Source organism: Daldinia caldariorum (assembly GCF_022478825.1).
Source record: "Daldinia caldariorum strain CBS 122874 unplaced genomic scaffold F4812scaffold_4, whole genome shotgun sequence".
Lineage (NCBI taxonomy): Eukaryota > Fungi > Ascomycota > Sordariomycetes > Xylariales > Hypoxylaceae > Daldinia > Daldinia caldariorum.
Window position 1 is genome coordinate 1516006 of NW_025953040.1, and position 14094 is coordinate 1530099.

Here is a 14094-nt window from a genome sequence, read left to right on the forward strand (position 1 = left end):
CTGTCTATGTTAAATGGGATATCTTGAAACAGAATTACCTAAGGCTTACCTTAGGTAGAAAATAATCTACAGTATAATTTACCGCAGCCAGTAGAAATTCGGACATAACAACGCGCGTGCTACCCCTGACCTCACAAGTATTGTGCTCTACAATCAATCAAAAAAAAAAGCATAAGGGATTTTACCCGGCAATTACTAGGTAAATACTGTCGTACTACGCGGGTGCGGGAACGAAGCTCCACCCTTTATTAACATGGACATCCATAACTTCCAATAGTACCATATTCTCTTCCTTTTCCACTTAATCTTCCATACTATGTAAGCATATCCTATCCTTTACCCATCACGCTTGCATTGCTATGTAGCAGAAAATTGCATCTTCCTATCAACCTATTATAAAAGCACCTTGTTAGCGTTACCTCAAAACGCTCATTTTAGAAGCCTATAGCCCGGTTTGCTAGTCATCTGATGTCGATAGCCTAGACGCTAGATAATTAACATGAGGATGCTCACCAAGGATTTTGTTTGCCTAATTTGGGTAACGAGGTTTCGAAAGACAATATCAAGAAACGAGGAAAGTTAATAGCATCCTTACCAGGTATGTACGGTAAATTGAGCGTTACCTAGGAAGGTTAGGCAGAGGTAAGCATACCATATAGTATGTACACATTAAACCCGAAATTTCGGGCGAGTGGTGATAACCTTCCCGGTACTTCATAAGCTAGCTACGGGCTATGTAGGTGGCAGGCCGGGGAGCGTCTACCCGATGTGACGTATAGCAACAAAATGCCACCTACCTCTATGTAGGTACTCCGGAGCTGCACATGCATTGCATCAATGACATAGGTACCTATCATTCATACATATACCAGGTACCTACATACCTTAGGTAGGCATGTAGGATTATGTTAGGTACCTTAGGAGGTAGGCATGTACGTAAGAACCGGGAAATGCGCGTCGCATCGCATCCTTCACGAGGACCCCAAAATTTCATGAGTTACCTAGGACATATACCAGGTGCAGCTTGCATTAGCGCATGCAGAAAGATTCCTATGATAGTACCAGGTTTTTTTTTAAAAAAAAAAAAAAATAAAAAAAAGTACATGCCTTTGGGTATGTACTTGAAAAGAAATAATCAGACCATGATAGGTATGATTGGGCTTCTACTTTTTGATATTTTAGAATGAGCAGCTTAGGTAAGGTATATATGGTAAGGTTAGGTACCTACAGGTTGGTATCGTCATCCGAACAGGTTCCGCTCCTTGCGTCCCGGGCGTCTTTACAATCAGGGGCCGTTGCGGTAGGTGCACAACAGCAGCCGCGTCACACAAGAAACAATGCGTAGAGCCGCCACTTCCAACACCTATCCCTACATGCTATATCTGAGGTAAGTGCACTTGAATACCGAACAAACGTGAGTAACAGAATACCTTAAGTTAGGTACATAAGTATAGGAGGTACATAGAGTACCTAGGTATTTCAGTCTTATCACTTACCTAACACCTACACCTACCTAGGTAAGTACCTACACCTAATACCTATCATATCATTCTAGCTTCGAGGATTCTATACAATACAGCCCCCAACCTATCAACCCTCACGAAACGCCTAGTTCGAACTTCAAAGGCGAATATCAATACAAGGTTCCCCTGCACAACTAGTCTCACTGTCTTATCCACGTGCTCCGTGGAACCCGACTCCGTTGTCAAGATCCAAAATAAACCCCATCCGAGACATGAGGCACAGGTACCTCAATCACCGTTACATACCCCACGCGATATCATACACGCCGCTCATTCCGGTATTCATGCCCGACGGGGAGCCCTGGCTAATCGCGATTCGCGTCATGCAGAAGATAGTCGAAAAATAGTCGGAAAATAGTCGAGCACGACTACATTTGTGGACGGTGCTCGCTAGATCTAATTCCCCCTCACATCACCTCATTTCGCGTTTGCCGTACGTATGTATGCTAAAGGTTCCCTGAGATCCAGAGATATTTTGACTCCTCAACCATCTCCAGACATCTGCTTCGGTATGGAGACTACGCCAGATAACGAAGAGCCCACCTGCCATTTTGGCCGTCAACCGCAGCACCGGTGGCGCTAGCCTGCATCTTCAGTATTAACTACCTAGACAATCCAAAAAGGCAATGATATGAGGTTCAGATCAAACTTTCATCGAGCCCATATCAAGAACAAAATGTTCAAGATCCCAAGCCTCCTTTGACACGTCAGCTAGAACTCCCTGACTATACGTTGCGGTAAAGGGGGGGAACACGTACATTTAGCCATGGTGATATCCCCCAAGTAGCTGAATGTAGGCTATATCGAGGATTCACCGCAATTATAACCACGATTCCCGTCGAAATCTGTAAAAAGATCACAATGAAGAACCCCACCAGAAACAATTCGACAGCTGGCTACCATTAGGCGCAAAGATTCGCCACCGCTCGATCGAGACAACCAACAGACACCGAGAATATGAGTCCACTAAGCGTGGGTCAGGTTTTTTTTGTTTTCTTTCCCCATCTCAGAATTTGAAAACTTTTAGGTAAGTTGCTCATACAAAAGAAGATCCCGCAGACAAATGTCCTATTGATGTTTAAAATGTTAAATGTTTCGATTATGTCGATTAGCACATCAACTGTTCCCCAATACAAACCTTGGTTTATCTATTAGAGGGAACCATAAAACTACAACACATCATTCTGACAGTTGATACAGGTGAGCAACCAACATGAACTATAAAGATCAATACTAAGATTGAAGTTAGGTTAGTAAATGTCAACGTGTAAAGCCTCCTTTCAAGAGCAAGCAACCTGAGAGATAAATGGTAGAAGCTGAAAAGATTGAGCATAACAGGATATATTCTTTCTTCACATCGCACTTGATGACGAGGTATACCTAGGTTCCCATAACTTCGAGGCTATAAGGAAAAGTGCAATATAAACAATATCCGCAAAGTTGGCGATATCTGTGAGGGGATTATTGTTCGGAGGATTATCTAGGTAAGTTGGAGGTTATACCAAGCAGCCCCTTGAAGGGTAGGTTAGGTTAGGTAGGTTCGTCAATGTCTACGGCCGATTTTTTTGTTGAAATACCTAACAAGGCCCGGGCTCTCTGTTCCGCATGTCTCAAGTTTAATTCAACCGTCCCTACCAAAATTAGATCTCGGAAAGCGGATCCGAAATGAACCTCATTAAAGCTACCTATCTATAACAGAAATCCAGATATACTTCATACGAGAACCATCTTTTGGATGTCATGACTGATTGATATACAAACAAGGTCGGTACGCAGTCTCATTGAACAATCCTAGCATCTATACTTACTTCGCTCATAGAAAATAACCCCAGTTTTTGGCTGCCATTCTGCAGTTCAGTTTGACACATCGAAAAGTCGAACAGGGGTTTTCATGCAAGGGGCATTTGAAACCCCTCGAATCAAATGCGACAAATCAGTTATAATTCTCCATTCGCTACCAAATAAAGTCCGGTTAAGTTCACGGCGCAGACACATTTTTACATGACAGAAGAACGAAAGAGAATGTCCGAGATATATAATTCTCCTAAAGCCCACGCTAAATGCCTACCATCGAAGTTATCTAGAAAGAACAATACTTCCAACCGTCGGACACTTTCGAAGTTCGCAATTCACTAACCATCCATGGCAGTTGGTATGACTGTTGTGACTGGGAACCCTGGGAAGATCAAAGTCATCATGGCATTACGATACCGCCTCTCTGAGTAGGAAGTGGGCCAAACAAGTCGGTTCGAGGGAGCTCTATCCTTGGCTTGGTCAAAACTCAGTACTTGCCCCTCTTAGGCACATCCGCGTGTTCTCTTGATCCTCACCGGCTATATTTTGGCTGCAATCATACTCTACCTGGGTAGTTTTCGATTTATATATAAAACCCCCTTAGGCCCGCTGATTAATAACTCCGCGAATGTAGGATCTTTAGATATTACAACAACAGGTACCTAGGCTTTTGGAGGCGAAAGCAATAAAAGGGCACATTCGGACGAATTTGACGCCTGTAGCATATAAAAGCATCAAGCTACCAAACCACCAAGCTTACCTTAGGGTATTATTTACGGTACCTGCAGATACCTATTTTATTTAGTTGCATTCCCATTTGACAAATCAATTTTCGTGCCACACCTACTTCCTGTAGTGCTCCCATGCCAAAGCAAATCATTTACCAGCTTCACCCAAACGGCTGGGAGAATGACCCAGAAGTGGAAATACGAAAAGTAACCACACTCGACTATTTAGCAGCTTGCGTTTACACGAATTATGCCGCATTCTTTAGATTGGATGACGATAAGAAGCAATTGGCAGCCTCGGCACTGAAGGCTGGCCTCGAGCTAACCATCACACAAGTCAGACATCTTGTTGGCACCATTGAGAAGGATGAAGAGAAGGGCGGTCACGTGTTCGTGAAGAAGAAGGACAGCACCGTCCCCTTCCACGTCCAATGGCTCGACTCACCCGAGGATGAAGATAAATATCCTTCCATTGATGATCTCGAGAAGGCCCATTTTGCATCGGTCGCCTTGGGCGATCTCAAGATTTGGAGTGTCGAGCCCATGACATATGGGGAGAAGCCCGAGGCGCATCCTGATAATCACCCAACTATTTCAGCTTTCAAGGCCAATTTCATCCGTGGTGGTCTAGTTCTCAATATACACTTTCATCACTACGCCTGCGACGTTATGGGCATGTCGGGATTTGTAGAGCAGTTGGCTGATAATTGCTACGCTATCCTGAATAATACGCCATTTCCTCCTTGGAGCGATGCCCACTTTGGCGTCCCCCAATTTATCAAAGAGCAACCGCCAGAGGACCAGATGATTGACGGTCCTCCTCAACCCCAACGCCATCCGGACCATCTCGGCGGCGCAACGATGTACTTATTTCACTTACCCAAGAGCAAGGCAGCGGAATTGAAGAGGCTAGCTTCGCCAGACGACGGCACTTGGATCTCCACTTACGACGCCTTTATAGCTTTCCTACTTCGCACGAAGACGCGTCTTCGCGCTCCCATCTTCAAGCCGGAAATGTCATCAAACCTCCCCTATGCTCAATCTATGGACATGCGGAGACGCCTTCGCACTCCCAAGTGCCCACTCCGCATGCAGGGAAATGTATATTTCGTAGCGTCAAGCACGATGACTAGGGTCCAGCAGCCAACAGTTGCGCAGATCATTTCTGAGTGGCCCTTGTCTAGGCTGGCGCAATACGTTCGTCAGATGACCAGCGAGGTGACCCCGGAGCGTGTGGATGAGGTGCTTAACCAGCTAGCGCCGATACGAGACAAGGCGGCTTTGATGACTCGCTCAGATTCTTTTCCACCACTTTCGAACCTCCAGACTGACCATCGTGACGTCACGGTCACCATGTGCGACTTTGGATTCGGTAAACCGGTCGGCTATCGCCATGTCATAGACGTCGTGACGGAGAATCTTACCTTCGTCTACCCTCCGCGTGACAGGTCCCCCGAATCAGACGAGGGTCCCGAGCTAAGCATCACCTACGAGACGAGCCTAGCGGATGGGCTACTTAACGATCCTGAATGGAATAAGTATTTCGAATACAGGGGTATCGACTGCGTCCATACTGGCCAGCATCAATAGTTTGACTAATCGAGCCGGGTGTGTTTTGGGGGGCGACTTTTTGGATCATTCTGAGCGTAGCGCAAAATTTAGACTTACGAGACTTGTGTTGGATAGAGTAGATCTTTTTTTTCCGACATAGTGTACGCAGGTACTACATGGTAATTAGATATTTCCCATAATAGAGTGTATTATCAGCCCTGGAATCCATTCCCTCTCAATACTTACCTTGTAACTCGGCCTGAACGGACGGAGATGTCACTACTACCTGTTACATACTTGCAGCTCCGCCCCTTAAGCGGTGAGAGAGAGAGGTATTCGCTTACTCTACTCCTCTGTTCAAGTAAAAAGCCAAACAAGTTTTTTTTTTCTTTGGCCATCATCCCATACCATTAATTCGGCCCCGGTACCTAGTGTACCTAGAAGTTAAGCTCGTTCCCAATCAACCCATTATGGGAAAATGTTCGCCTCAACAGATGGCGTCTACCTTGTCTGCTTGTACATGTTTCGAAGCGATCTTTTCCCGTTCAGGAATAGGCATATCCATAACGGTGGTTCGCGGATCGTCAGATTGCTAGCCCCGTAACCTTAGCTGCTGAGGTTAGTATGACTATCTTGAATGTACAATACAGTACAACACTTTCAATCCCATCTGGGGGGGGGATCAGGTCTCGCACGCCAAGTATTCCGTTCCATTGACCAATGGTTGCGCACGGAGCGCCAGTGTAGGTGGCATACATGCTCGGTACCTTGGCTGCTGCTTGGCCTCGACAACGGGCCGGACGGGTCAATTACCTAGTAGGTAGCACAGTACTACGGTAGTAGTATAAAGCGGTGTACCGCGAAAGGCCAATACCAGAGCCTCATATGAATAGTGTTGGTAAGTCAGTTAATTACCTAAGGTGAAGATAGAAGAATTATCTTCCTAATGTACATAGGTAGGTGGGTGGAGGGCAACACTACATAAAGTAGTGTAGTGTAAACGGCAGGCTGTTGTTGTACGATAAGGTGAAATACACTAGGTAGGAGGAGGAGCAGGAGAATCCTGTGAGTAGAATGCACTGCACTATAGTATAGAATGGACTGGCAGACATATGTACAGAGATATTTTGGGATATCGGCTTGACTCAACCTAATCCTGTTCTATCCCATCCAGAGCTGCATTACGACCTCTCCCCTCTCTGATGCTACGCTTCGGTTATCTACATCAGATGTTCCCTACTATGTATGATTGCACAGACGTCCTCCCCCATGTTCAAACGCACTTCTTACATACCAAGAACTTCTGGGCGTCGCCTCGGTAGTAGAGTTTGATGATGAATTCCCCTCGGCTAAGCATTTACTCCTTCCGGAATAACTAAAGGTACCTAGATAGGTAGAGGACGGAAGATTTCGCGTTAGTATCGGAGGCTCGGAATCGGAAGCCTTGGTCTAGGTAAAGGGTGCGCGCGGCTGTGCATTAGCACGTCAGCGGTGAGTGAAGTGAGTGTGATAGGTAGACTTATAGCATACTATGTATGACAGGGAATGTGAGGGGGAAAGTAGGGTAGCTACCTGGTATCTAATGCTAAGTATACTGGTACTACCTAAGGTAATAAGATCCATCGAGGTAGTTAACCGTGAGGGAATTGCACCAAATAAGTACCTAGGTAATACGTCTATCGAATCGTGGGGGAAAGCATTTAGCTAACCCAGATGGCCAAGATGGCCTAGATGACGAACAAAACAGTTGTTATCAAAAGTGACAACTATGAGTTCGTTAGTATATTTATTGCACACAGTACGGGGATCATGGAGCTTGATTAGTGTAGACCGTTTGTAAGTACGTATTGCTTCTCCATAAGGACCCTTGCTTAGCTGTAACTAGGCTCCCCTTGTTTGGCACCAGGATTCTTCTCGCCCACCTTGAGGAATATCTCTAGAAGCAATAGTTTGGTGGTTAACCATTTTATTGGGAACTGCATTTGCATGTAGATGAAACATCCAAGTACCTAAATCAGCACTTGGGAGATAAGAAGAAAGAATCCAATAAAAACAGGTAACTAACTCAACCCTCGAAGGCCTACCTCATACCATGTAATATAATATGTCCATCCATCGTGAAACATGTTGAATATCTCACTTTCCCTTCAATATAGCCCAGCTATAGAAAATGGATGTAGCTGCTGTCCTATTCGGTAAAGGTTGTTGTGCCAGCGTGTTGAAAAAAAGAAAGAGAAAAAAAAAAGGCATTGCTCTGGGGATATCTCAAGGTACTCAATCAAATACCTAAGAAGAGAAAGTTGGTGGGGGTAGAGGTTATGGCTAACTACGACATATACCAATTAGTTCTTTCGAGCCTCATAGACTTCATGAACCAGTCATCATCTTTCCGAACCCACGTCTCATAGTAGTACCCACCGCCCGTCCCTTGCGTTTCGCCCGCCGCGAGGTGCCAGATGCCACTAGAGGTAACCTTCACCTCGTCTGGGCTAACCTGCTCGAAAGCCGCAGCGCCCGCATTGTGCATGGTCTGGTGCTGGCCGAAAGTCTTCTGGAGGTAGTTGATAAAATCGGCCCTCGTGGGCCAGTTCCAGTCGACGCCGTCCTGCTCCACGAAGGAGCCGTCCGGGTTGACGATGCAAAGGGTAGCATCAGGCAGGGCCACCTGTTCGAAGAGATGCCATTGTTTGGTATCGATGCATAAGCAATAGCGCAGTTTCTTGCCACGGATGATATCCGTTACTCTTGGATCGACGGCCATGTCGACGTGGGAAATAGGTGGCGTAAAGAGTAAGTCCCAATTACTTGTTAGCGTCGAAACTAAACTCGTAGGACCGGGACCGGGACCGTTTGCAAACACGTCTATGAGAAGGTCTTAGCTTGAACGAGTATAGACGGTAAAGCAAGGGCCTTTGACTACATCCTAATTAGGACGAACTAATCAGTTGCGAGGCTGAATTGGATAAGGCTGGTGGTAAATTCCAGGACATGGGTACTATTATGTTATGAGGTATGGAACAGACACAAGACAATGACAAGACAGTAATAAATTACCTTAAGGTTAGGTATTAGGTTAGGTACTTACTATGAAACCGACAATTTCCGAAAATGATTATCAGAGCTGGATCGGGATGGCAAACAAAAGATACCCCAGTCTAGGTACGGATTACTACTACCGGGTTTGAAATGGAAAAAGATGAAGCTATCACCGCCTAAACGAAAAAGTGGACCAACGACGAAAGGGAGGGGTAAAATCGTTGAACGGGAACGGTTATGTAACATCGCGTCAGAACCCCCCCTGAAGAACCATAGCCGAGGATTAGGTACTTAGGTACTTACCGACACGTAGGTAACCCAAAGCTGGAATTGCTTTATGTAATTCATTGTGTAACGCATCCTCTCTAGGTAACAGACGTGTCACATACCTACCTAGGTACGTACCGTTTCTCTTTTTCTTTTTCTTTTCCGTGAAACGCCTCTAAATATGGAATCTGCAAACGCTTATTTATCTGCAAGCCACTGAAACTTTATCCTACTCTAAAAAAATGGACGGTGCTTGAAAAGTTCCAACAATTTTAATATTAACATTATAATAAGTGTTTAGGTACAAATACAACATACGACGGACAAGTAACATCCATATATCTATCCGTATGCCCCGTATGTAAAAAGCATATCAACTCACATTGGATGTTCATCATACTTTTTCTTACCAGAAAAAAAGTATAAATATAACCCTCGGCTGTTTGATTTATATTAACTATCTAAGGTACCTACTGCCCGGCTGGGCCCCCCGGATGAAATTCTCGCTAGGCAACGTTTCCAAGTGGATGAGACGACGAGACGGCTCCAGTATTAAAAAAACAACTCAGGCACCGCTACTGCGCATGCAAGCAAGTGGTTCCATTAGTTACCAACAAAGTCGACACGGTATCGTTGGACAATGGTCTCATCCGAGGACCCTAAAACCACCTAATGCAGGCTGTACGTATAGGTTAGGTATGAGGTGTATGTACCGAAAACCTGTTGGAGGTAGTTTCACGATTGAACATGATATTCAAACCTTTTTTCGCCCCTACTTTTACAGGTTACATGGCAGGTTGTTAAGAACAACCAGGCCTTAACAACCAGACTTCGTTGTTTCGGTCAAGAAGAGGTCTCGGCCGATACGACTGGGTTTACTACATAGGTACTCTCTATCTAGCCTTACCTTACGCTGCGTTATACCACCTTAAATTACCAACTATACGCGAACTGCATATGTATAGACTTTCTAACAACATGTAAGGTTAGGTAGGCTGCCTGGTACCTACCTAACCTACCTCCTATAGTCTTCCGGGGATATACTCCGCGGGCCAACCCAAATAGCTGGGTCTTCGAAGGGAGTCCCACACACAATGATCATCATCTCCAGCTGTTCGAAACGAAATTAATGAACCCAACCCGCGCACACCGCGACTATCACCGAATTTTCTGAGTATCCTGTCCTCCCTTAGGTACAATACTTGCACTCGCCAACCAGAACCCCCCAACCCCTCCTTTACCCCCCCTTTCTTTCCCCCATCATGAAAGCTTCTATGCGTCGATCCAGAGCTTTTCTGGAACACCCTTCGTTGGGGTTACTTAGAACGGATGTTCTTTCTCTCTTGAGAACGACCGAATGTTGCGGTGTGCAGACGCAGAAGGTTAAAGCAGCAATCGCAGCAAATAGAAAAAAATAAAATAAAATAAAATACATAGACAGATAGACGGGTCAGGATACTTTTAGTGTCTAGTCCATCTTTTTTTTAAAAAAAAAAAAAAAACATAGATCGAGGTCTAGAACTGACGTCGTATGTGGCCATGTAAGTAAGGGTTACTTTCTTTGATATAACCAGTAAACTCGACCGACGCGTTGACTTGTTGTCGTAATTGCAACATCCCTTTCCTAGCCCCTACCTAACGTAGCATTTTGGAATAATAGAAGATAATGCATGTATGTCTCAGTGGAGATAGTTGAAAGAGATCCCCCCATCGAATGACGATCAACAAGCCATATCTTCTTCTTCCAGGAATTTCGATTCCGACGTGGAGGAAGAATCAGAATCTTGACTCCATTCATCCCTCTTCCTCGTGTGGATTCTACTAAGTTGAACATCCGCATACGTCCACTAGTCCAGCTGAGATGGTGTCGCGGCATTGCGGCTTCTCGCCTCATTTACATTAGCTTAGGTACACATCTTTCCTCTGACTATCTGCGACTTGTCGGAATTCTTGTAAGATGGGATAGATGCTATACAGCATCTCTGAGGTCTTCGTCTAGTTGGAGCTGATCTAGGATCTCTTGAGCTTCTTGTGCTTCCCGCAATAACTATGCGAGGTGTCTGTCTGTCTATCTAGGCTACTGTAGTTAACCATTGTCTGGCCTATTCTAAATATGCCTCCATTTGCCCGAAGGTTAGGAAGTGTGTATATATATTGCAGTGTTCAACAGACCAAACCCTTAAGCATGTGTGACGAAGAGATGATAGCCTCCTGTCTATGCGTAATGCGAGGACGCGAAGAAGTAGCCTCTTCAGTCTCCGACGAGCTGTGAGCAAGCGCGAGAGTATACCGTTGATATAAACGGAAGTCGGACATGCTAAGCCTGTAGATCTAGCCCCCGTCTCCATAGCCTGCGTAGATAAATAACTTGAAGGCTCTTCACATCAGCCTCATCTCGCCCACATACCATCTGATTTAGTACGCCGTAGCAAGATGCGTCGTGCCTGCGTATTCGCCTTTAGCTGTACGAAACTGGGAACTTCAGTTATGGGATAATGATAATTCAATACGCACCTAACCTAGCTATCATCTGCCGGTCTTCTCTGTGAGGTAGCTAGCTATACTAAGACAGCTCGTGAAATCGCATGACGTCCTCCTCTTCGTGCTAACCATATCTCTCTCCTCCCCCTACATAGACGAATCCATGTTATTCCCTCGTCTTATCTTCTCCTTGTTATCTCTCGTATGTAGCAACCAGTCCCCTGTTCTCATATTCTCTCTCTCTCTCTCCCTTCCTCCCTACCATCATCATCCTCATCATCCAGAAGCCATAGAAAGCTTATCAATAAGGTTAGGTAGGTAAGTAGGCACCGCATTAGGATTGGGAACCTGTGGACCCCTTTCCAAACCCCCTGCGCCTCGAGGTCAGCATGTCGGCGATCTCCCTCTGCGCGTCCACCATCTCTGCCAGCCACTCCGCGTCCACGCCGTCCAGGAAAAACATGCGCGGGCGCTCCATCTCCTTCAAGGTGTGCGGGTCGATGCTAGCGCCGTAGCCGAGGAGCAGCCGCACTCGTCGGACAGCACCCATACCCATAGAACGGTGCAGCAGATCCGGGACGTAGTCCTCCTCCTCCTCCTCCTCTTCTTCATTTTCTCCTTTGTAATCGTCGTACTCGAGCTTAGCCTCCGCGTCCGCCCCGTTCTCGAGCAGCGTGGCGATGAGTTCGAGCGTGAGGGCCTCGTCGTCCGCGGTGAGGTGCGGATTCATGAGAGGCGTCGGGTAAGTGCACACGACGTCGATGTGCTCGTGGCTCTCCTCTATCAGCGTCTTGACCAGGGGCTGGACGCGCGCCCAGTCGAAGCCCCCCTCGGCAGCTAGGCAGAATCCTATAGAGCGAAGAATGCACCTGAGATTGCGGTCCCGGAGGTCCGCTACGGCGTCGTTGCGGCCGAGCAAGACGTCGTGCACGATATCCATAATACGGCCGACGGAGTTGTGCTCCCATTCTTCTGCAAGGACGGTGCTCGGCGGTAGGCCGCGCGGAACGATTAGGGAGTCCCAGAGGAGAGCGCGCACGGCAAGTGGTATGCTAGGGCCCGTCGCTAAGACCAGCCAAGTGATCTCACTGCGGTAATCCAAGATTCCAGAGCTCTCGTACTCTGCTAGAAGCAGTCGAACCAGCTCCGTCAAGACCGACGCATCGCACGTCGTCTCGGCAAGGGCGTGCTGGAGCGCAAGCGTCATGCACAGCTGCTCGCATATTCCCGGGGCGCCCACTCCCAAGTCCTCCTCGATCATAGCCTGCTCATTGAAGCGGAACCCGCCACTTAGGAATAGGCGTACCACGTCCAATCTGTGGTTTTTGCCAGCGTGCATCATCAGAAAAGCAGAATCGACGGCGTTGATGGTGACGCCGGCCTCTAGAGCCCCCTGTATGGCGCCGGCCTCCGCGTCCCTGTGGACCATGCACTACATGATCGACTTATAGGGCGCGTGGAGATCATGTAACTCGGGGGTCCAGCCAGAAGCGAGGAGACGTCTAACCATCGAAGTTGATGTGGCAAAATTCATAGCTGAATATTTTCCATCGAGGAGAGCAAGCGTAGTAACATCCGCCCCGCCCTCGATAAGACGCTCGGCAATGTGTTGGTGTTCGAAGAAAAGCGCAACGTGCAATGGCGAAAGGGATATGTGGTCTAATGAGAAGCCGGTCCGAAGCTCAAGGATATGGTCTAGATCCGCTCCCAATTCGCGCGCCATCTCGAAGGTGCCCATGAATCCGTGTCGGCATGCCCATTCTAGGGACTGGTAGATCCCGTAAGTGCCCTCGCATTCGCCCATGAACGGCTCTACGCCTAGGTCAAGCTTGTATAGGACGGGCAGGATCCTATATGAGAAGTGGCTGCATGTTAAGGCCCAGTGGAACAGGTCTTCCCGAGATAGCTTGTAAATGATCTCATAAAGCGTCTCCATGGGCAATTTGATGAAGATAGGGGTACATCGGCTTTGGGAGGGCATCACTTCTTTCGAGAGCGACGCCATACCTACCGGATATCCCGAATCGAAGGTCGAGAAATGAAGGGGATAAGAGGGTGGTAAGAGATGTAATGAATAAAAAAGCGAATGGAAAGGCAAACTGGAAAGAAAGAGCAGAGATTGAATCGAGAAGGAAGTCTATGGTGAGTGGGTTTCTAGGAAGGTAGACGCGGGTCCAAATGTTGGAATAGTGAATTCAATAAGGTCCGGTGAACTAGTAGACGAACTCCGTGCAAGACGACGGAGCCAAGGGGCCAAGTCCTTATGTCGTCAGCTCCTCCGGCTCAGCGAACTACTCTCATGTGCTTAGTCGGCGGGTATAAGTGAAGCTGGTATACAAACCGCCACCCGGCCCTGAGTATAAGGAGGTGTTAGTAGTTGGACTCGCCGCTTGAAGAAGACGACTCAGAAGCTAGTTCTGAACAAGAATGAACTTCTTCTGCCTGTTTCTTGTTCCTACTCTCAGGAGGATAGGAATGGGCAGGGTATTGCAAATTTGTCTCCCATGGATACCAAGGTGTTAAAGGCCTATGGATACCAGAACAGGCCTTGGGCACCGGGGAAACAGGGCTACAAAGTTACAAAGCTACGTAGGTTAAGTGCCCAGCAACATAGTGACCAATCTTGGATCTTAGGTACTGTGCAATTCATGATTAAGGAGATGCAAGTTTTTTCTCAAAGAGCCCAAGTGCACAACCGTAGGGGATAATTCATA

At 46.9% G+C, this 14094-nt stretch overlaps 3 protein-coding genes across 3 annotated transcripts; 1 reads left to right on the forward strand and 2 right to left on the reverse strand.

Annotated features, from left to right (window-relative positions):
- The first annotated feature begins 3555 nt into the window (after positions 1-3555).
- On the forward strand, positions 3556-5837 carry F4812DRAFT_311715 (transferase family-domain-containing protein). The gene is made up of 2 exons (XM_047931353.1): positions 3556-3888; positions 3952-5837. The coding sequence occupies exon 2, from the start codon at positions 4181-4183 to the stop codon at positions 5633-5635; it is 1455 nt and encodes a 484-aa protein (XP_047792386.1). The 5' UTR covers positions 3556-3888; positions 3952-4180; the 3' UTR covers positions 5636-5837.
- A 2085-nt stretch (positions 5838-7922) lies between these two features.
- F4812DRAFT_457467 (uncharacterized protein) lies at positions 7923-8586 on the reverse strand (the record flags this gene model as incomplete). Its single annotated transcript, XM_047937175.1, has 2 exons — positions 7923-8458; positions 8535-8586. 2 exons carry the CDS (start codon positions 8584-8586, stop codon positions 7923-7925), a joined length of 588 nt encoding a protein of 195 aa, XP_047792387.1.
- Positions 8587-11168: 2582 nt separating this feature from the next.
- On the reverse strand, positions 11169-14094 carry F4812DRAFT_470061 (uncharacterized protein). Its single transcript, XM_047938938.1, has 2 exons — positions 12888-14094; positions 11169-12812 (listed from the first exon to the last, which is right to left on the reverse strand). Exons 1-2 carry the CDS (start codon positions 13383-13385, stop codon positions 11715-11717), a joined length of 1596 nt encoding a protein of 531 aa, XP_047792388.1. The 5' UTR covers positions 13386-14094; the 3' UTR covers positions 11169-11714.